Source organism: Sinocyclocheilus grahami, unplaced genomic scaffold (assembly GCF_001515645.1).
Source record: "Sinocyclocheilus grahami isolate Dianchi unplaced genomic scaffold, SAMN03320097.WGS_v1.1 scaffold26.1, whole genome shotgun sequence".
Classification (NCBI taxonomy): Eukaryota; Metazoa; Chordata; class Actinopteri; order Cypriniformes; family Cyprinidae; genus Sinocyclocheilus; species Sinocyclocheilus grahami.
In genome coordinates, this window is record NW_015505205.1 from 1,059,012 (window position 1) to 1,083,523 (window position 24,512).

Consider the following 24,512-nt stretch of genomic DNA (forward strand, 5'->3'; position numbering starts at 1 on the left):
TATATATATATATATATATATATAAATATATATATATAAAGAATTAAGATTTAAGCCTATTAAGAATTAAGGAAATAAAGATGAAAATAAATACAGTTTAGCATTCATTTTTTCACCTCTTGCCCACATTTGTCGCATCGCTGTGTATTGGTTTAACCTTCATATTGTGGACTGTGAAGGGTGTGACAGAGGTAATGGATACTCTGTGGTATTGTTGAGCACAGCCAGAGACTGAATGACAACACTGCGAGTCAGCAGGACTTAAACGGCCTCTCTGCTCTGTCATGTGAGGCATTTCAAGCATTTGACCTCTTGTAACACGAAGGGATTCATATACTCAAATGATGGAAATTTAATTTAGCTTGTTTAAATGGTGCACACTGCTAATATTTTGGGTTCTACTTTCTTAAATAGGCTTCACAATAGATTTCAGTTAAGTGCTTTAAATTGTTTTGTCTATGTGCTTTGAGCCATCACTCAAATCATGACAGTATCCTTTCCTAAAATAGACCATGTGCAGCTTAATAGTGTCTTGTAGTATTAAAAGAGTGTGTGTGTGTGTGTGTGGATGGGTCTAGACATTTCTACATCTGCCCCAGAACTTTCTGTGAGATAATCATTGCTCATTGCTGCTAGTCTCAAAGAAATTACACACTGCACTTTGCAACACACACTTTGCAGATCGTTTCTGTGCTCATGCGTCTATGTAAGTGTGCTCTAGCACAGCAGACAAATGCTTTTTGTCCCACAGTAGGTAGACTATAGTCATCTCCCTGAGGCTAAAGTGGTGATTATGCATACGTGACTCCCCCATAAGCCCCTCTGGATGGAGACATAGGTGGTCTGGGCACTTTGTTGTACTCTGTCATTAACAGTCATTTTATATTATATTGTCTCCTTGCACACATAACCTCCACCTGGATCATATAAGGCACTGGTGAGCTGTATGCATCTGTAATGTCATAGTCATTATCTTAATGCACAAAGACACACACAGGTGAGGAGATTTAGATGAAAAACCCTAAGTGAAAAATGAGCTGTCACAGAAATGGGAATGAAGGAACGTATCACATGAAGACCAAATACATTATAACACTCAGGATGTCTGGTTGTGTTTCCTCTGTGTCTTCGATTAGCAGTCAGAGTAATGTTACTTTTCATCCAAATTGATGATTTATGTAACTGCTATGAAATCATCCTAGTGTGAGAATCATATATCTAGTTCAGTCATGAAACACTAGATGGCACAGGCTGATAGGTCCTTTACATGCAATCTGCTATCAGTCACATCGATTATACATTGCATGAGCTAATTGGCCTCTGCTGGATCTGTAGCCAATGAGATTGCTTGCTCATCATTAAAATATTCTGGTTCAGTGTTCACTGTAAGCTAGTCCAGCAATGTGCCGTCAGAGTTCTTTTAAAACCCTCCACCTCCCCCAGTTCCACCTGTCTAGGTCTGCTACAGAATTTACGTATTCCTGTTCATGCAGGAGCAGCATATCTTACATGCAGGGACGTGCACAGACATTTTGAGGGGCAGGGGCTCAAGTAGAAAAAAGGGCACTTCTCATATTTATTTACATTTTTTCTAAACGTTAAATATATGAAGGGTGTGCGATATTGACAAAAATATATCTCAATATTTTCTGGTATAATGATAATTAGACGATATTTTGCTGAGTGTGTTATTGTGCTGATATCTTAAGGACTACCGTGGACAGCTGACTCCTAAAGTTTTTGATATTCTGCATATTCTGTGTAGTAATCAGTTAACAGCAAAGATAGAAATGAATCGTTTCCAATAAGTTTAATTGATTTAAATTTGACATTTTTACCTTTATTAGCTGCATCTGAAGTGGCATTTAGATGCATTTACACACTGTTTAATGCAGAACATTAATGTATTTAACCTGCTACAAATGCATTAATACTGTTTTGATATTTAAAACATAAAATGTTTTTTAAAAATGAAAAGAAACTTTAAATGTGAAATTAAAACCGCCAGTAGGTGGCAGCAAGTCACTGTTAATAAGTGAGTCATTGCGAATGAACCGAATCATTTAAACGGTTGATTCATTCAGGAACGAAACGGCGTCATGTTGCTCAGAGATGCAAATTGGAATTATATTTGTTGGCGAAATACAAACCCAATTCCAAAAAAGTTGGGACACTGTACAAATTGTGAGTAAAAAAGGAATGCACAATTTGTACAGTGTCCCAACTTTTTTGGAATCGGGTTTGTAGAGCAAAAACAGTCAACATTGTTATAAATATATACATTTCTGCCTCCATATCTTGAAATTTGTGATCATACTAAATGCCTTTTAATAAACTGAATCATGCAGTGAAAGAACGCGCACTGGTCTAACCTACTAGACTTCCTATTGCCTTAGCTTAACTTTAGCTAATTTACATGGTAGCTCTCTCATGAGTCATGGATGTTAGCAAGACAAATTAACTTTCGAGGCACAGATAGCACAGGTGGTCTTTTGTTCATCACCACTCACCTCCACAGCAAGACAAACCATGCGTTCCATTTGGAAGGGCTCGTCCCTATGCCCTAATCCCTTCAAAGGGTTTACCCTCCGGAGTGAGAGCTTCGAAGAGTTGAAGGGTGTAGGGGACCAAACAACTGTTTCTTCAAGTGCCCTTCAAGATAATAATCTACAAGCGAATGCAAAAGTTTTTAAATAGATTTTTTCCTCCCATCTCATATTTCATCACCATGTCTCATTAGGAGCTCTGTAAAAGTCATTGGGGTCCAGTGTTGTTTTGGACCCCATTACTTTCATTGTATGAATAAAAACAGTTCTTCCAAAACCTTCTTTTGTGTTAAGAAAGTTTGGAACAACTTGAGAGTGAGTAAATGATGACATAATATTAATTTTGGGGTGAACTGTCTCTCCATGTGGTGTGTCAGCTTTCTTTTTTTATTATCCAAAAAATAACCTATTTGGATACAGGAATAGTGCACTGTGACACTGTCCGCATATGACTGTTAAACTTTTAGTGTAGTACTTCTATGATCAATTTTGTGTCTTTGACATAAACATAATCATGTGCTTGAAAAAACAGTCGCTGTTCGTGTGAATATGAATGACTCTTAATATGAATGACAGTGCATTGCTGTTTTATTGTCATAAAATTAGTGTATCGAACAAACAAGTATCGCACATTTTCTGCTCAATGAAAATTGACATTTTTATATAACAGCTATCAAATCTCTGATAGTGACTGTGGAAATACCCTTTTATGTCCTTGCAAAGTAATTGCTGTACACATAAACGTGTATGTGAGTGATATTAGCGTCTCGGTACGTATGGGACACGGAATCAGGGTTTATGATTCTAAAAGTACCACAGACAAGGTCCCCTAGAGCAGCTTTGGTGACGTGCCAGTTTAAATGCGGATGCTTGTTTGGCGTGGGTTTACAAACTCAGATAGAAGCGCTTTTGGTTAGAGAGGATCTTTATTTTAATCAGAAATTTCAATTTAATCAAGCCGATGCATTATTGTATATGTTTTATTTCCTAGTATGTCCATTACAAGGACATTGATGCCTTGTGTTGTATTACAAGATTACATGATTTGATTTAAATACAATTTAAACTGCAATATTTAAATTCAGCTGCAATACCATTCAATGTAAAACTTTATAATCTTCTAGAAGATGCATCCAATCACAGAGCATTAGGCCAGGATGCATCTGTTTTTGATATTGCAACTTTCATCCGGATTGTATCAGATCATAAAGTCATGACATCCATGACTGTGCCATGCAGGTGCTCTTTTTCCATTCCACTGAAGATAGTCACTAAAAATACATCGGACCGTAATCTGCTTAAGTAAACCAGGAAGGAGCTCACAGCAGGGGCTCAGCGCTGCTTCACCAACAACACAAATAAACCCCTGCGATATGGACGTTTAATCTAGTACCTGAGGTTGAGCTGTAACACAACTCACTTTTGTGTGACCGGGTGATTTTTATGTTTGTCTTGTATGGTATCTCCTCTAGTGGTTAGAGGGTCTCGCCATGCCCAACTTACCCAAACTTAACAGCTTTGGCAAACTGTGCGGCTCCAGCCACAGCGACGACTCTGTGGTGCTGGACCGGGTGAAGCGCAAGAACTCAGTTCGGAGAATGTCCATTATCGAAGATGGGAACGTGGCTGAGGTGCTCTACCTCATTCCCAAACAGTCCATGATGGAGCAGCTGCCTTTCCTGAACCCTAATGAGTATGTCATCCTGGAGAAAATGGCACCTCCTGACATGGGACCCGGTAAGGGAGTATAGAGAGTAGGAGAGATGCTAGACTCATGCTAGACACTTATTTGCTATCATAGAAAATAATTCCATTATGTGACTGCCTGTGTTATTGTACAGTTTTATAGAATTTTTTTTTTAATGAGAAAAATTGTTGAAGCTAAAATAAAATAAAAAATAATTTAAGTAGTAATAACTTTTTATAATAGTATTTTTAAGCGAGCAATACTACAGAAAAATAATTGTATTAAGGTTTTTCTTGTTAACCCCACTGTTTCTTAGGCATAAACTAAAATACTTTGTAATATTTTACTTTATTTTATTTTCTTATTTAATTTAATTATTTTGTAATTAGTACACATTAATTTTAGTATGTACATTTTATTTTTAGTAAAATTATTTGTTTTAAAAAATGTTTAGATATTTAGAAAAAATTATGAAATTCTTTACATTTTTTCCCCCAGTGAAATTAGTTAAAATATTTGAGTAATTTCTCAAATGAGCCAAAAACATTTTTATTGAAGGGATATTTTAGATTTTAGCAGAGCAGCAGTTACGAGTCATAGTGACCAAGTGATAGAGGGGCACAACAATTTGGGACAGCACCGAGCCAAAAATGTAACGTATTACAAAATAATTGAGGAGATAAACAGAGATGCTGGTATTTGTGTTTATAAGGCAGTGGGATGTGAGGCTAATCTAAAGTCTGAGCTGGATCATAGCACTATCCCGCTGGCAGGATTATGGCTGAAATGTGGACACATTCCTGACAAATCTTCCCATTAGTCTGCAGAGGTCTCTTTTTTTACAATCACTCATCCTTATACCCCGTAAAATGCCATATACTGGTATTGTAAAAGTTTCATAATGTACTGTAGTTTTCAGCGGATTTGGGTAACATACTGACACATTTATTTATACAGTCTTAGGACATAACATGTGTCTTAGTAGTAGGCTACACATATTTCTATTTGTGTGTAATCTAATCCACAATACTTTTGTTAAAACTACACTTTGCTTTTGTGTTTGCAACAGTTATTTTCTAGAACGTATGTAAATCCATTCTCATTAGTATGTTCATTGTAAGCTTGCATAATTCAGTGATTTCCAGATGCAGATGACATGTGTGGTCTTACTGGATGTTATGCTGCTTTATGTATGGAAATATCTGCTGTATATTTTATATATATTTTGAGAACTGATGAAATGAGAGATTGGAAAGAGGTTCCTCATCTGCGTAGACGTGCATGGATGCGTAAGCCTGACTGTTAATGTTTGACACTTGTGCTCAGAGAGTGCCAGCTCATAGAAGGGAAACATACAGTGCATACAGTAATTATGGCTCCACTCAACCAATCAATCATTTATAGCCAAGGCAAGTCTGGATCCCCGCTGTGTAGCCCTTCAGGAAGTGGAAGTCAGAGATACCCTGAAGCCAAAAGGTGTCATAGTGATATTCCTCTGTTCCACATGTGCTGCTTTTCCATAGCAGTACTGTACTCCAGACATTGTAAGGGTGTGGGTTTGTGTTTTTTGGACAAAATGGTTGGGAAAAATCACTTGAGATGAAAATCACTTTTTTTTGGCCAGTAAGGAACCAACTGAAACATCCCAGCAACCATCCTAGAACATGTTAGCAATCACATAGAAACACATGAAAACCCCTCAGAACATCAATATAGTTCAATAACTATTATTCGTTTCTATTCGCTGTCTTGTGTTTTAGAATGTCAGAGATATAAGAAAATCATGTTAGTTCTGAAACAAGCATTAAAGCATTCATAAAGTAGTCGTAGTAGCATTTTGTGGTGTTGTACATATAAATGGAGAGTAATAACAGTGGTCTAGCTGTGTTCTTTTTACTTTGGCTCAGTTCCTTCTCTTTGCTCTTGCTTGTTGACAAAATATTCAGCTGTTTTCTTCTTTCTAATGATATAATAGACTTTCCTCTATTTATCCAACACCTGCTGTCTGTGGCCTTCTCATGCTGACACCCTCTGTCTCTCTCTCTCACACACACACACACACATCCTCCCTTCTTTAAAATTCCGTTAATCTCCTTTAACCATATCAACCCATGTGCTGTTTCCTAGGCTATGGACACTTTTGGCCCTGTTGGCTGGTTTGCCTTTAACAGTGTTATTGCATGTTTATCTGAACCATCATTTTCCTAACCAACAAATGTAATTTCCAACACATCTCAATTTATGTATTGTGTGGAAATTACATTTGATATAATGGAGTATAATGATTTGTGCACGAGCTAAGTTCATAGCTAGCATTGTATCTCCTGAATACATACAATTAAATAATATTTTCAGTATATTTTTTGTGTAATTTGGCTAAATTAAGGCTTTTTTAAATTCACTTTGATTTACAAGTGATGTTAATCTTTGTAATTGTTTTCGTCACACAGTAAACATCATATTTCAGCTGATCTTTACAGTTGTCTCCTTAGTAAACAAGTACACTAACTTTTGAAACTTTATTAGAGGCAAAATTGTTGGTTGTGATGAAAATCATGGCTGAGGGACAGCCACACTCTACATAGTTTATTTTAACAGATAGTTTAGATTATTATAATTAGAACATTTTAATTAAGTTTTTTTTTTTTAAAGAAAAGTCTGATTTGGGACCAGAATAAAATAAAATCTATATAGAATATAGCAAGATTTTCAAAAGTAGTATTTTAACAAATGTGTTTTAATATGACTTTTACATCTCAAAAAGATTTTTGGTTTTGATGTAAAAGTGCCTGTAGTTGAAGAAACATCTATACATTTAAATAAATGAATAAATAAATACATTTGCTAAGCAAGGACACAATAAACTGTTTAAAAGAGATTCTGTGCTTTTGAACTTTGTGCTTTTTAAAGAATCCTGAAAAAATGTATCAGTTTCCATAAAAAATATTTAGCAACCCAACCATTTTTACTTTGATAATAAAAATAAATATTTCTTAAACAGCAATATCAGCATATTTTAATGATTTCTGAAGAATCACATGACACTGAATTCTGACATAATAGCTGCTGAAAATTCAGCTTTGCCATCACAAGAATACATCTTAAAGGGGTCATCGGATGCCCATTTTCCACAAGTTGATATGATTCTTCAGGGTCTTAATGAAAAGTCTGTAACATAGTTTGGTTAAAATTTCTCTATGGTAGTGTAAAAAACACCTTTTTTACCCTGTCAAAACAGCTCTTTTCAGAACAAGCCATTTTGTAGCATTTTCCTTTAAATGTTAATGAGCTCTGCTGACCCCACCCCTCTCTTCCGAGCTGCTCTCTGAGAGACTGTTTACTTTAGCCACATTCATCGTGAAACTTGCTAATTAGCACATTATTAGGAAAGGCGATTTGCAAAGATTCATTAAAAAAAACTTATACTCACTTCTTCTGTATAGGTGAAGCTGGATCATGAATGATTCGCGTGAACATAGACGCATTTAGGTAGATCGGGGGCGCATTCCCTTCAAAAACAAACGTAATCCACTCCGTCTTCAGCGGCTCAGATGCCGGGAGTAAATGATGACTGCTATGTTCATTATTACATCCAACAACAGAACACCTCAATCGCTTAGGAGTCATTCTTGTCTACATCTGCTCCGGTGGTGAAACAATGGTGGACTGATGACAGCTCACTCAGGGCGGGTCTAAGGTAAGACACCAGTCCAGTCTGTGATGAAACGCTACTGTCAATCAAACTATGGTGGGAGGGGCCTGTTTTTGTGACATCACACAGACCTGAGATCGGCTCAATTTGAGAAAGGGGTAAATATTTTAGTAGATTAAAAAAAAAAACACTGGGTGGATTTTTATCATTATAGGGTGGTTATGTACACACACTGCCAACACACATTTCAGTTCAAACAACTTGTAAAAGTGCATGTAGCATGCTATGACCCCTTTAAAGTACTGTATATTAAAATAGAAAACAGTTGTTTAATAAATCATACTAATAATCTCACAGCATTACTGTTTATACTGAGTTTGATCAAATAAATGCAGCATTGGCAAGCATATAAGACTTTCAAAAACATAAAAAAAATCTTACTGACCCCAAACTTTAGAACAGTATGTCTCAGTCTCACACAAAATACGGAGCTAAAAAAAGTGTATACACGTACCACCTCTTTTCTGCAAGTACAAAGACTTCTGGGTAATTCGTCAGAGCAGCCCCATTCTCTCAGTACACGCTATACCCCTAGTGACGCCACTGCACCGTTGTGAATATTAATAACGCCTCTCAATAAGCTCCCCAATTCAATTGTCGGCCTAGTAATCCTATAATCTACAGCCATGATGCGTGGATAGTCCGGAGAGAGACTAGCTGATCCCTCAAAGGCCAGCAATAGCATATCACAGTTTTCCTGTTTTACCTTATACATACAGTATACGTGGGTCAATGAAAGTGAGTTATATTCCAGCTAATTCATCTGCATCAAACAGGTTTGAGTTGTAAAAGCAGCAGTCAGCACTTCACTGAAATAAACACAGCTAATCAGAGCATGTGATGAACAATGGGAGGGAGACAATATGTATGTGTGTGAGAGAGAGAGAATAGGAAAGAATAGAAATGTGCAGTATATTAAACTGAGTCACATGTGCCCGTCCCCTCCATCTCTGTTTGAAGAATTTAAGGTGGTGTCTCGAACTGGGAGGGATTACGGCTATGGAATCTGCATTTGTCACACACGGCAGCTGCAACCTGGTTATTTCAGAAGAGCCAGGGCAGAGTCCACAAGCACACACACACGGTATGCGTGTGTATGAGGAGAGGGGGGGCTGCTCGAGAAACGAAGACCAAGCTAGCAGTTGCTGAGCGGCTGCTTAGTTTGAGAGTGCAAGCTCTTTCAATCCGTTCCTCTGCTGTCGTCTTGCCGGTGCCTTGCTCTCACTCGCTCTCTCTTCCGTCGTCTCCTCACGTTTGGATTCAGTGGGGGAATAAAGCAGGAGAACCCAAGGAAGAAAGCAGGCAGGAGGAAGCAGCTCTCTCCCTCTGATCCTCCACATCAGAGCCCCAGCAGACACTGAGGAGCCAATGGTCATGGTGAAGGAGAAAGGTAGCATGGCATTTCAGAGCACTGGGTGGGGACCAGAAGAGAGAGCTCATGCAGAGGGAGAAAACCAGGCCAGCATGTGAGAGATTTGCGTGTGTGTAGGAAGGACAGTTTGCTTCTTTAGAAGGATTGCGGTGTATAAAAATGAATGAGATACTGCAGAAGGGAACATAGTGGTACTAGTGATTAACTGATTTATTGGACAGGGCGATTAATTGGTAATCATTAAGCTATTCTGAGATTGTTGATAACTCTGCTTGATAGATTTCTCAACAGAAAGTAATATTTCACTAATGTTCATTTGGAAATCTACCGACACTTTTGTCAATGGATAATGTGCATTTCTGCTGTCATTTTTTAATTATTATTTTTAAGCATAAATTTTGTGTCAAAGAAATGTAAAATAGTGCATGTTTTAAATAATTTTGAGTATATTTTGTAATAGTAAAACAACTGTAATAGTGCACTTTTTTATAATGTAAAACTTAAAAATCAAATATATTTTACAATTAATTTTGAGTATATATTGTGTATTTTAAGTGTAAAACAATAAAATGTGTGCATTTTCTATTTCTAGTAGGCTATATATTGTGTGAAATAGTCATAATGCATTGTTTGCTACCATTGTATTGGTATTATGTTGGATATGAGCTACCTTGCTCTCTAGATACCTGTGTTGGCATTAGACGTTAAAAAGCTCATGTTGGTCGACCACAGAGTGGTGTGAATATGAGAAAGCTTGTGTTTTTGTATTTGTTTGCGATTCTGAAGCTTGCAGTTAATGTAATGCTAATTATGAATTGTAGTCTGTGTGTGTGTTTGTCTTGGATTGGTCTTAAAGACGATTACTTTACCGCTAAATCGCTTCTCAGCATGTGGGCTGCACATTGTGCTATACAAACATAATGTGTGTTTATTATTATCCAGAAGACCATTTTATAGACTTTTCTGTTTATATATCACCGTTTGTGTGGTCTGGTACATATTTTACACATTCTAGTCTAAATAATACAGTGATTGCTATGTCTATTGGTTGTGTGTGAATGTGCATAACTGTCTGTGCAGGACTTTTATGCTGGGAGTTCTTTGCAAATATTAAGTGGCAGTAACTTCAGAAGTTTCATGTTATTTGATGAGGGAAGCCGCATTATAGCAGGAACATCTGGTGAATCTTAAACGCTTCATTATCATGTTTACTCAGGCCTCAGGACCACACCGCCTGGTTAAAACAATACAGTGAAAAACACCCCAAATAGGACAAAAAACTGACTGTTATTCAACAAAAGGAGCTTCTGATGGCACAGTTTCTAGAAGAGATGTTGTGTAACACTATGTAGGAATTTAGCAGGCTATTGAATTATTAACTGAATGCAGGCAGTGCACAGTGCGTTCCTGTTTGGGATTTCTCCGGAAAAAGGGTTGTTTCCCGAAGAAAGCCCTTGTCACGACTCAGAGACGGAGGTGAAGGATGTTTTGTATGAGCGATGTGCGTGTGTTTTGAAAAGTAGATCATGCTTTAGTAAAAGCTAATAGTGGTCTGCGCAGGATGAGGGAGGGGGAGCGAGGGAAAGAGACATGAGAAGAGAGCGAGACTAAGACAGAATGAACTCAATAATGCATTTAGCCTATCGCTGTAGCCATGGCAACTGGGCGATGACTGGTCTGTTGCTGAGGCCGTACCCCGTGTGAATCACAGCACAACACACACTGCAAACCCACCTCACACACCTGTATTTACACACAAACACGTGTATGTCAGTGCTTTATGTATATGGCACATAATATGTTCATTAATACATGCATGGAATTTCTTTAAACATTTATTCAGTGCATTAACATACAGGCTAGCTGCCTCACGCTAATACACAAACAAAAGCATAATAGACATTTCTATAATATTTTAAATGATAAATTCATATTATTTAAAATATATTGTTTAAAAATCTATAATAATAAATATAAACCATATATTAGTGCAATCTCATTCCCCACTGTGCCAGATTTACAGATTGTCCATTTCCTCCATGCATGCAGCTGGGTAGTGTCTGAGCCTAGCTTAGCAATGAAATCACATTCACACACACTCACACACACATCCAAACTCCACTTAACGTTTGCTTGAATACTCTCTGTACTATCAGTGGTTAAATGGGAATGCTCACGTTGGACTCACGTCAAAGGCACATAACTCTGATAACCTTTCCATAAATGGTCACAGAGAGCTTCACAAGATTGTAAATGAGACTGCTGATCTAAAAATGTATTGTTCTGTATCAGAAGAATACCAGTTTTGTAGCCCTATATTTTAGGACAGGATATTTTATAATAATAATAATTTGCCAAAGACATTGTCTCTAAGGACTGTTTTAACTGCACATATTTATTTCACTACCCATATGAAAGGGTTATAGGCCTAGTATTCACATTGTATGCATAAACTGTTTGTCTGCTACATAGAGTTTCAGTGTTATTGAGCCTATTTTTTTGCCCACATTGCACACTAATTTCAACAGAAATATGTTGGAAATACTCTTTAAGCCTATTTATCAACCTAAACGTTGACAAAACAGGCTTTTAAGAAGCAATATAAAATTCTAGAATTGATTTTTCATCGATTGAAAAAATATATACTTGGGCTTGATGTATGTTAACTGCAGTGACAAACAAACACTTTTTATTGAGTAAATATTTCAGAGGATTAAGCCGTTTATAGCTACAGTTTGTGGTTTGAGTGTCATTACATGTCAATAAATTACCAAATGGATGTAAATGTGATCTACCTCCTCATACAAAAATGTAATTTAGTCACCAAGAAATTTCTTTATTTTCTTTGTTATGCAGCAGACATATTCCGTGTAAAAGCCCTCTGATTAAAATTTTAGCCTCATCATGCTATTAATACAGAAAATATAGCACAGCTAACATCTGACCAAAACGCCAGTTGTTTCCTTTTGTGTTAGTGTGGCCCAACATTACTTTCTTAGCTGGCTTGATATGTATTTTATTGGCCCTTTAATGTCAGGGAAGGATCAGAATGACTGTGCACTCTTTAAAGGGAATTATAGAAATCTGTCAGCCACATTCAAAGCAGATATCAAGAAGTCAGATACAGAGACTAATAAGTGGACATATGTGTGTCCATGTCATTATCCCTTGACTATTACACCTGAGGGAATGTTACATCAGTCACTGATCTCAGACGCCTCATAGGCTGTGGTACAGATATGCTTATCACATTTGCTTATCACAGTGGTATGTGTCCTTTGCTCGGTTGGTGAGTAAGCTTTATGTATTTGTGTGCATGCCAAAGAGGATATTTAACTTAATGCTTTAATAATAATAATACTTTACCCTGAGACCCAATAGTTATCTCAAGTTAAATCAGACAGACAGCAAATGGTCTTATGGGGTCAGATTTTAGCATGTTTTTTGAATAAAATCAGCAATAAAAAGACTATGTCACTATCTACGAATTCAGTGATATTGAATCACATATACAGTAAATGTATAAGTCTACAGTAGACTCCATTTTGCTGAGTTTATTTCAGGTAAAATATGTAAATTCAATCTACTGGGATTGATTCCCGCTACAATATCCCAAAGCCCCAGTATATGACATATTGCTGACTAAAACTATGAGATTTTATGTTAGGCTATATATCGATCTTCATCAGCGAAAGGTTTCCACAGCCAAAATATGATGAATTATACTGATAATATTGCACTAGAGAGCACTGGTGCAGTGTTCTGCTGTATTTATTTCACTTTTATTAAGAATTATTTTTACAGAGTTGGTTTTTGACATAGTGTATATAGTCTATGATACAATCAGTATGTGTAATCATGTTCTACCTTGAAGTTGCATCTATTTTTCATGAATAGCAAGAAACACCTTCTAAGACATGCACTCTTTCAAAAGTTTGAGGTATTTTTTTAAAGAAATTAAAGCTTTTATTCAGCTAGGATGCATTACATTGATAAAAAGTAACAGTGAAGACAAATATGTCAACTGAATTTATGGAAGCGGTCAAGAGAGACGATATATATATCAGGTGCTGCCAACACTGTTCCGTTTTCTCGCTCCTCCTCTTGGCCACAGACACTGTTTGTGAGTCTGGACATGGGCCAGCAATGTGAGGGCTGGCGTGATGTCGACTGGAGGGGAGCCAGATGCTCATCACAATACAAATATAATATCAATCCAATACAAAATGATTATGAGAAATTAATATTTCACCCTGAACGTATTACCTGTGGGCAAAAGACAGCAATCGGTCCACGTCTGTGTCTAAAACAAGCTCTCTTTAGCATCCAGCCCTGACACGTGTGGATTGACCGGCCGTTTGTTCTTGGCCAGAGTGCAAAAGGTTAGTAGGGGTCAAGTGTTGAGTTGAGAGGTGAGCTAATTCTGAGATTAGTACGGGGGTTGTTGTAAGGTTAAACTCTACTAAAACTAGCAGAGGTGAAACAGTCTCTCAGACAAAAAGATGTTTAGACCTTCATGGTCTAAGCTGAGGAGGAATGTATTGTATGTGTAGTTTGAAAATGGCTGCTGGAGGCAGTGGTGAGGAGTAAAACATTGACTCACTGTTCACACAAACACACACTCATTCTGAGAAGACACTTTTGCCTCAGGATTGAATAACCCTCTCCAGTTACACAGCCTGCAATAATTTAGTGTTAAACTCTACTTAACACCATCATAAGCTTTTTAAATGTGTTCATGTGTATCTGTGTGTGTTAATGGACAGATATCATCCATTAAATCACCACGGGTCAGCATTTTCATTTGTTTTTGCGCAGCGGTAGAGCTAGCTGGGTGCTATGACAGAATATACCATGTGAGATTTTGTTATACTGTGGCAGATGTATTTGTACTATAACTGTATTAATATAGAATTCAGTTTATGCTCCGTGGATCAGAATTTAGATTTAGTACCAGGTTTTATACTAGTTTTACAGTTTTGAGTGTTTTTAAACTCAAGTGTTACATATTCTGAAGTTGTTTATTGAATATACACTACCAGTCAAAAGTTTAGGGTTAGTATGATTGAAAAAAAAAGAAAAAAAAATTACTTTTATCCAGCAAGGACACATTAAATTGATCAAACGTTTTATATTGGTAGAAAAATGTCTACTTTTAATAAATGCTGTTCTTTAGAACTTATGTTCTTGAACTTATACTTATCATGAAACATAAAAAATACATCATAACTGTTTTCAATATAATAATATGTAATATTTCTTGAGTGCCAAATCAGCATATTAGAATGATTTCTGAAGGATCAAGTGACACTGAAGACTGGAGTAATGATGCTGAAAATTAAGCTTTGCCATCACAGCAATAAATAACATAGTAATAACATATCTGTAACGAATCATCCACTGAAGGCGAGCATAGTGAGAACCCAAGTGCAGTTTATTTACAGAGTGATCCAAACATCCAAACAATAATCCGAGACACAGACTTGACTAGGCATGAACAGACTTGGCATGAACAGACAAGACTCACCAACAGCAGGTTACAACTTCAATACACGACGAGGGCACAATGGGAACATGAAGCTACTTATAGGAAACAAGAGGGTCACATGACAAGAACAAACCAATGGGAAACAAGACACATGACTAAGACAACCAATCAGAACATGACACGATGAACAGGGGAACCAATGGCATGAATACATGAGGGCAAGGGAAGCATGACACAAGCTTGCATACTATAGCCCCCCCCCAAAAAAAATCCTTAGGGGAAATCTTGGAGATAGTCGTAACGTGGAGAGGCATCAAGTGACACTGAAGACTGGAGTAATGATGCTGAAAATTAAGCTTTGCCATCACAGCAATAAATAACATAGTAATAACATATCTGTAACGAATCATCCACTGAAGGCGAGCATAGTGAGAACCCAAGTGCAGTTTATTTACAGAGTGATCCAAACATCCAAACAATAATCCGAGACACAGACTTGACTAGGCATGAACAGACTTGGCATGAACAGACAAGACTCACCAACAGCAGGTTACAACTTCAATACACGACGAGGGCACAATGGGAACATGAAGCTACTTATAGGAAACAAGAGGGTCACATGACAAGAACAAACCAATGGGAAACAAGACACATGACCTAGACAACCAATCAGAACATGACATAATGAACAGGGGAACCAATGGCATGAATACATGAGGGCAAGGGAAGCATGACACAAGCTTGCATACTATAGCCCCCCCCCAAAAAAAATCCTTAGGGGAAATCTTGGAGATAGTCGTAACGTGGAGAGGCTCAGGCATGGTGGCCATCTTGGCCGGGGACTCAGCCATGGCGGCCATCTTGGCCGGGGACTCAGCCGTGGCCGGCATGATGTGAGCAAGCTCTGGCTTGGCAGACGTGACGTGAGCAGGCCCTGGGGTAGCAGACATGATGTTATCAGACTCTGGCTTGGCAGACATGATTTGATCAGGCTTTGAATTAGCAGACATGATAGGAGTACACTTTAACTAAACTGGCATGATGGGAGCAGGTCCTGGAGTAGCAGGCATGACGTGAGCAGGCTTTGGCGTAGCAGACATGACGTGTGCAGGCTGTGACTTGGCAGGCGTGACTTGAGCAGGCTGTGGCTTGGCAGACGTGACGTACGTGACGTGAGCAGGTTCTGTAGACTGACGTGACTTGAATAATCCCAGATGTAATGTGAAAACATTTTGGTGTGGCGGATACTGGAGGATAGCAGGATTCCTCATCAACTATCCCCACAGTAAATGGAGAGCCAGCCAAACGGAGGGCAAAGTCAATGTATTGTTCCAATGACCAGTGTGGGGTATTGCGTGGCATTAACTGTGGCATGTCCTTACTTAAACCATAGCGGAAAATGTCTTTTAGGAACGTTTCATTAAAATCCACTTGGTGATAGAGTCCACAAAAGTCCTGAACATAATCCTCTAAGGAGCGATTACCTTGACGGAGGCAAACTAGGCGATCTGCTGGGTTCATTTTAGTGGTTGTGTATTCTGTAACGAATCATCCACTGAAGGCGAGCGTAGTGAGAACCCAAGTGCAGTTTATTTACAAGTGATATCCAAACAAGAAACACAGACTTGACTTGAACAGACATAGCATGAGCAGACTTGACATAAACAGACTAGACTCACCAACAGCGGGTTAAATACATTCAATACACGACGAGGGCACAATGGGAACATGAAGCTACTTATAGGAAACAAGAGGGTCACATGACAAGAACAAACCAATGGGAAACAAGACACATGACTAAGACAACCAATCAGAACATGACACAATGAACAGGGGAACCAATGGCATGAATACATGAGGGCAAGGGAAGCATGACACAAACAGGGACCATGAAACAATTACAAAATAAAAGACATGGAAAACATGAACATGAAACAAAACACCACATTACAATATCACACTTTTAATTATTTTATTTTTTATTGGAAATTTATTTGTGCATGCTAATTGCCTATTTTTACATTCAGATTACTTTTGTGGTCAATCTTTAAAAAACACTATTAATTTAATAATAATGGTTAAATGTAATCTTTAACAAATCTCAAAATTAATATTATTTTTCCTTTTCATGTAGCATGCCATGAGGGTGATATAAGATTTTGTTCATACCATTTACCATGTTCTTAAATTAAACTGCAGATCTTATCCATGAAAAACTAGGCAATCACATTTCTGTGTATTGTTCATAAAACCATTATTTTCATATAAATATGTCTTGCACATGTTTCATGAATGAGGCTCATAGTGTTTGTGTTTCCGGAAGCCTCAGTGTTTAGCTGTGCTGTTCTTCACCACCTGCCCACATTCCCTCACATCTGCGTTGAGCGTGACAGAGTAGAGGTAGCATACTCTGCCTTTGGCTGAATGCAGAGATACATAATGTAGCAGTGTCCAAATCTGCCTTTTGTGTGTCTGCCTAATATAGCTACAGTGTGAGCTGTTGTATTAGTTACAGCATATGTCAGGAAACTCTCCTAGTTTAGCCCATCTGTGTGATTGAAAAACACGAAACAGTTCATTCGGAGCTTGCCGTTGTCTGTCGACATTGCAGCTTCACTCTGGGGTTCCACCGTACGAGCTCCCGGTATCATGCTGTTGCCGTCCTGGTAGAGCTGGTTGCTATAGCAACAGCTGTCTCGGGCTGAGGGGGCTAGTTTGAGACAAAATCCTGTGCTTCAGTTTCAAGGACTGGTAGGAGCATTCTTGAGCACAAAACCCTGCCAGAATCTTATCATTACTGATTAGTGGCTCGCTCACCACCTCGTCCAGACAAAGGGAAAGTTCCTGTCATCCATGACAACTTCAGCAGAGAAAAAATAATTGACGCTGTCTATTTCTTTACTTTATACTGCATATAAGAGCTTCCATACTGCGATTAAAATGAGGGCAGTTTTTATGTGCATTAAAAATTCAAATGTACTTTCATAATTTGCATTGTTCGAGTGTGGTGGTGTGTTTTCATGAAAGCTTATTTTCGAAGGAAAAATAGAATTGTGAGATTTAAATTCTGAATTCTGCGGGGAAAAAATGTATTGCAAGATGTAAACTCAAAATTCTGCAAAAAATTAGAATTGCGAGATGTAAACTCAGAATTCTGAAAAAAGTAGTGAGAATTCAGAGATATAAACTTGAAATTGCAAGAAAAAAATTCTGATTTGTGAGGGGAAAAAGTTTGAATCGTGAGGTAAAAAGTTGCAGTTACCTTTTTTTTTAATTCCGTGGTAGAAACGGGCTTCTATAATTTATTGCGCAATGACCAACCGTGCTAGCCTTGATCAAGTGACTCTGATTGTTTTTAACGCAAGTATGCTAGTGATTTATGGGCCAGTCAAACTACACTTTTAGTTCCATCGACTCTCATTCATATGCATGCAAATGTGGGAGACAGAAAACGCAAGCTCATGTGAATTATGCTGCATTCAGAGTTCAAGTCTAATGAACCTTTACATTTGTGTCACATGATGATGCATGACCAACAGAAGACTGATACGTCACAGCATGAACTTTATCTGAATTAAAAGTACACAAACTTTAGGGCTGCAGGATTACAGCATTGCAGTAATGGGGAGTAGATTGCATATGTTTACATTCTGGATGCATTTTATGTGGAACTATGTTTTTTTTTTAAAAAGACATCACAGTGTGTGACTTCATATTGTCTGTAGAAATTTTACGCACTCAAATTCTAGCGTGACCATGGCTTTAGATTGCGTGGCGGTGTTTCTTGTGCACACATGAACATTGCACAAGCCTTGATGTCCAATTCATGATCAGTTGACTAATATCAGTTAATTCTTGTTAATGCAAGTTTCCTCATAATTTAATGGTTTGAATCAGACTTACTCAGTGAATAGATCATAACTGATGCCCTCACTGAACTGAGTAATTTTTCTGTTATGTCGAATTTAAAATGAGCTGGGAGCCTTAAGGTTCACAAGGCTTAAATCGTTTGACATTTAAAAAAAAATGTGTACTTATTCTTAAAAAAATCATTAATATAATCATTTAAAAAAAGTATATGTATAAATGTAAAAAATTTAGTATTAGCTATTGAAAACAGGTTTTCAATTAATTTAATAGGAGTTTAATTAAAGTCATGAGGCATAAGTGACAGGAAAAGAAATGCCATGCAATATATGATTAGGAGACATGCAGTATTTGAACAGGCCCCCATAGCAGATTACATAGTGGAGACTCTTTTGGGTGGCAATATTAAGCACATGGCCTGATAAGGAGCAGCGAGTGATGGTGGGAGGGAGATTCTTTATGTTAATCTTGCACAAGCCTTTCAAGTGGCCAACTATTAGATTAGAGAGGCATGCATTAAATCTCCAGTAGAACAGGAGATATAAAGTGAAGAAGTGTCATTCTGGAGTGAGAGAGACGGAGAGTACAGGTTCCTGTGATTTCAAGAGTAGCAGTAAATGTCAAAAGGAGGAAGGATAGTGAGAGTAAGAGGAAAGATTCCTAGTCACGCTAATGAGAAGCCACTCTGAAAGGTTCAGAGCTCTTTTCGTTCGAATTAACTTTAGCTTTTGAGTGCCGCCAGGTTTAGAACAGCAGCTTTGAGTGGACACTGTCTTGGCCTGATCTTGAACAAATCTGGCATAGTAAAGCCTTAAGTGAAACGCAGCACGCAAACACTGATACCGAGAGAAAATGATTGAAGTATTGTGAGCCTCAGCACACAGCTCATCCATTATTTCTGTCTGTGGAGCGTCTGCTCTCCTTCAGGGCATGTAATTATCAAGATTATAAACAACTGAAGAGTGTTCTTGAGATTTAATGTCTGTTTACAGTGGTGTTTATGTTTTTAAGAAATAGTGCGCCCAATTATTTTGGGTGAATTATTCTTTATGCTGTTGTGTCCACAGGCTAACATGCCAGAAGTTAGTAAACGGCAAAGCACAAATGACTCATGACCTTCGTTATGCAACTGTACCGACTCTAAATGACACTTGTGAAGAGCAGTACAGATATGTAAACAATATGACTTGTGTCAGCGAGTGTGAGTACCTCTCCGTGTGGCTGTGATAACCACTGCGTGGCAGTCAGCTTGTCCTGCTGATCACTCCAAAAAACAACCTTACCTACTAACACTCCTCTTACACCCACACACTGTGTGATAGCACCCAAAGTGCGGACATTGGCCCATTGAAACACTTTCTAGCCATTTACAAGCATTATGTAATGAAGGCTAGTTGAGGTTCAGGCTTGTGTTTATTAGTTTTGCATCTACATGCATATTTATTGCTATGGAAATAGCAACAGTGCTTAAATGCAGGAACAGTGCAGCCAATTATAAAAACAATTAAGTTTCAGTTTTATATAACCGTGCCATTTGCCTTGCCAAAAAGTAGTTGGACATTACAAACCATTTAAAAACTTGCATTTTAACTAATGGTTAAATTATAATAGGTCTACTCTTAGTGATTCTCAAATTGTTAAAAAGAAAATCCTGTCTTCATTTTCTCACCCTCAGTTTTGTCCTTCTGTGAAACACACACACACAAAAAGATATTCTGAGAAATTAATTTAACATTAATTTTATTTATTTATTTAATTATTAAAGCATTTAGTGTTCATTTCAATATTTACTAATGCATTAGTTCAAATCAAAAGTGGTATCTTTTAACATTATTTAATGGACCTGAGCTAAAAATGAACAGATGTCTTTTTATTAATTAAGATCAAATAGCACTGCCACAAATGTATTGCTGATTGCTAATGTTAGTTAATGGATTATCTAACATAACCAAATGGGACATCATTGTAAAGAGTTACCATGATCTGTGTGAGACAGAATTTTGTCAACATTAGCTTTTACACATTTATTGAATGTGGTCAGAAACCATAACTGGCCTGCAATTTCAATGTCATGATAAAATTACTAGTTATTCTAATTATGTAGTACAGCTATACAGTATATGTTGTAGTAGATTTATTATCTTTAAGTTAGCTACAGACCAATTGTTTATACACTTGTTAATGTCAGCTGTTAAATATATTGTTGTGGGTTTGAATCTAATTAATGATATAATTGTATCTTCCTTATCTGTGTAACAGTGTAGTCTACTTCCAAAATGGAAGTCTTTGCTAATCCATGTCTCTGTGTTCTTTGACAGTGGCCCATCCTCAAGAACCACACCATCCACCAGGAAAACTGGTTATCCAGTGCTATAAGTGTGGGGAGCCATGCAAAGGAGAGGTTCTCCGGGTGCAATCCAAGCACTTCCATATAAAATGCTTCACATGCAAAGGTAAGATCGATTTACTACACAGTGGCTGTTAGAACGTCTTAATCTATTTGTGAAAACACCTGAAAGCTCATTTCTTAGGTCAAGAATGATGGATTAATATAGTAGACCCAAATTCCACTTTAGCCTGTTTGTTATTGAGGAAATAGTTTAATTACATTTAGTCTTCATCCAAGTCAAAAATGTGACCAAAGGATTGATGAACAAAGCTGGCTCTGATAAAGCAGATGGCTTGTGGGGTTGAGTAGAGAGGAACCCAGAACTTCATTACCTGATGAATGAAACCAAAGTTAGTCCAAAGCTGTATCACGCCCCCTCTGCACAACCACAATAATTTAATAAAATGGGCCAGTCACTCTTTGTCCAGACTTCTGTGGTCTTCTGTGTTCATACCTGTTTTACCGACATCATTTGGCAGAAAAACAGGACTGAATTTGCTTGGTGAGTCCTTCTTGAAATGATACAGGCAGGAAGTAGATTGAGTTTGCCATCACACGTTTTTGTTTAGGTCTGTTGTGGTTGTACATGAAGTTTTGACCTTCTTTATTTAGTTGAAGAGTTTTTGGCTGTCTCTCTAAAAGCTGATTTTCATTCTTTGCGCTCCATATGGATTGAACCTCAGGTTGTATAAGAGAATATAAGGTTTATGTGGTGGCATGTTGCCAGTCACAAAGAGCAGACAACTCATTTCCTTCTGGAAGCCTCAACGAGAGCTCAATGGCTCAATGTGCCTTTGTTTACGTGCTATCAAAGAAGAAAAACAGTCCGTTTCTGCGCTCTTGAATAATGTGCAGCACTTCAATATGTGAAACATTGAGGACCTGTTGATAGATAACGGTGTCTTCAGCCGTTTGAATGTCATTGCCATGGCAAGCATAATATCAGGTGTTTGCGTCTGGCTGTAAAAACGTTGTATGAGGGGTCTTGACAATAAATGTCACTGCATCCATAAGCTCTCAGAAGCTGAGGTCATTCTGGGTTTTCTTTAATCTCACCTGAGCAATTCACTCCACATGTAGCTCCGCATTAGTCACTAAATAGCTCCGCATTAGTCACTAATCGCTGATGCCGCATTAGTTACCTGAAACAAGGTTATAAATGAGAGTGCACTGTCATCACTGAGATGACTGACTATATGAGCTTTCCTTCTTTCTTCCTTTCGTTTAGCTTTTTAGTTTTAAATCAGTGCATAAAAAAAGCCAATTCTGGATATTGATGATACTGTCTGAACAAACAGACAAGATTTTCTCGGTCACAAAATGGCAGTGCGGACAGTAAGTACTAAACACTGCATTTTTTAAATCACTATTCAGATTTGTATGCATTTTGTGTGCGAGACTAGGAAACATCACAAGATTTACTTCATAAGCACAGAGTGAATGAAAAATTAAAAAAGACCAAAATTACCAGAACTCGTTCACACCAGCATCTGTCACATGATTGTTCACTTGTACCAGTAGAGTTGGAGTATAAAGTTTAAAAAAGAGATTGAAAATCTGTGATTCAAATCTATTTAAGACAATGTTTCATCAATAGAAAAGTTTGGCATTTTTGAAATTGAATAAATATAAAAAAATACTGACATAAAATGAATAATAAATACTTTAGATTCTGCACTCTTTCTAGATCACTAATCAAATAATCAAATTAGTGAAATTGGTAATGTGACTCTGTACAGACGGTCAGATGTTCTTGTTTTCAAACTCAAGATGCTCATTGGATCATTCTGAAATCATGCCGGAGAACATTCATGCAGCTCAAGTGCTTCAATTCTTGTTGGTTGTTCAGTTTAACTTTTCACTCAAATTATTATGCCCCTCAGGGGTCAAATTTTATTATTAAATATTATTTATTGATAACACTTTAGTATATGGACCAATTCTCACTATTAACTAGTTGCTTATTAGCATGCCTAACATATTGTCTGTTTATTAGTACTTATAAAGCACATATTCTGCATGACCATATTTTACATCCCTAATCCTACCCAATACCTAAACTTGACAACTACCTTGCTAACTATTAATAAGCAGCAAATTAGGAGTTTATTGAGGCAAAAGTCGTAGTTAATGGTTTGTTAATGGAGAGAATTGGACAAGTGTGACCTATTTATTATATTCAACTTTTTACTCAATGTTAAATGTGCACATCAATTTTGTTATGCAGCATACATGTAACAGTGACATACATGGATTTTTATGCATATAATACAAAACTACACACAAGCCAAATATGTTCTGAAGGTTTTGTTGATTGTTCAATTCAAATTGTTATGATAAGTACTTTTTCATGGAAAATATCAGAAAAGTTTTATTAAATCAGTATGGCATCAGACATTTGGATCCCACTTTACTTGACCATGTGAGTGCCATATGAATATTGAAACCATTCAGTACCATTATAAATACTCAAAGTGTCATTGTCCAGTTGTCCTGCATGGATATTAACGTATATTAATCCCCGTCTTTCCTAGATCGCCAAATCTAGAATGAGTAAGACTATTACTAGCCACAAATTTCTTAAACATAGAAGTGGACAGCACAAGGGCTCAGGTTAAGCAGGCCAGTGACTTGAAGTCCACTTACAAGGAATCCATAATCTAATGGATCTCCCGTATTTCTAGTCAGTCAACTCCATTCCTAGAAATCAGGATTTAGGCTGTTGCATAAGGTCTGATGTTACTTTCTCTGTGGATATCTGGCAGGAGTACTTCTGCTGGGGTGACCTGCCAATACCTGAACTCTGGCAAGAGAAGATGCAGTGCTCTACAGCTCTGTTGTAAGCCAATGAGCCTTGCTCTGCTCTATTAGTTTCATTTGTTCACTTTAAGCAGGCTCACTTAGACCGCTAGAGTGAGCATGTGCAGTCAACAGCTCTGCTCCCCACTTCTCTATGGTGATCACTTGATATTCCTGTCCATGTCTCACCCTGTCTTCTGCACATTTTCCCTCCCTCTCCTTCTCTCGCTCTGTGTGTGAATACTGTGTCAGTAGTGAGCCTGTGTGTGCTATTTTGGGTATAGTCTCCGGGAGCTGTTAAAGCGCTGCAATGCTGGAAATAGCGCTGCTGATCCCCATTGGGAGGATAAGACGGCAGAGGAGGGGCCCGCACACACCTCTACAGAGACTGCCAGTCTGTCTGTCTGTGAACATGTGTGCGTGTGTGTGTGCCAGTCACTCCGCAGCTGTGGGTTTGCATTAATGAGGAGTGGCAGATGTCCCTCAGGGTCAAGGGTTGCGTGCCTGAACATGTAATTTCAGGATGTCATTCTCACAGCCAAGAAGATGATGCCTTGACCTCAAAGCAACAGATTCGTTTCACAAGTATTTGAGCATTTAATTTATAGGAGGATGTTGCTTTGATAAAGTTACTGCTGTTTTATTGTTTTCG

At 37.7% G+C, this 24,512-nt stretch overlaps 1 protein-coding gene across 19 annotated transcripts in view; it reads left to right on the forward strand.

Moving 5' to 3' along the window:
- LOC107565789 (actin-binding LIM protein 1-like) overlaps positions 1–24,512 on the forward strand; it is an 85,780-nt gene that overhangs the window by 13,467 nt on the left and 47,801 nt on the right. For 17 of the 19 annotated variants that reach the window (XM_016251070.1, XM_016251078.1, XM_016251132.1 and 14 more), the window contains exons 1-2: positions 3,916–4,283; positions 20,991–21,125. In XM_016251070.1, coding sequence (XP_016106556.1) covers positions 4,037–4,283; positions 20,991–21,125 — 382 coding nt within the window. In that variant the 5' untranslated portion in view covers positions 3,916–4,036. Of the gene's footprint in view, positions 1–3,915; positions 4,284–8,959; positions 9,336–20,990; positions 21,126–24,512 lie in introns of those variants that run through there. The other 2 variants (XM_016251165.1, XM_016251172.1) reach the window with 2 other exon arrangements.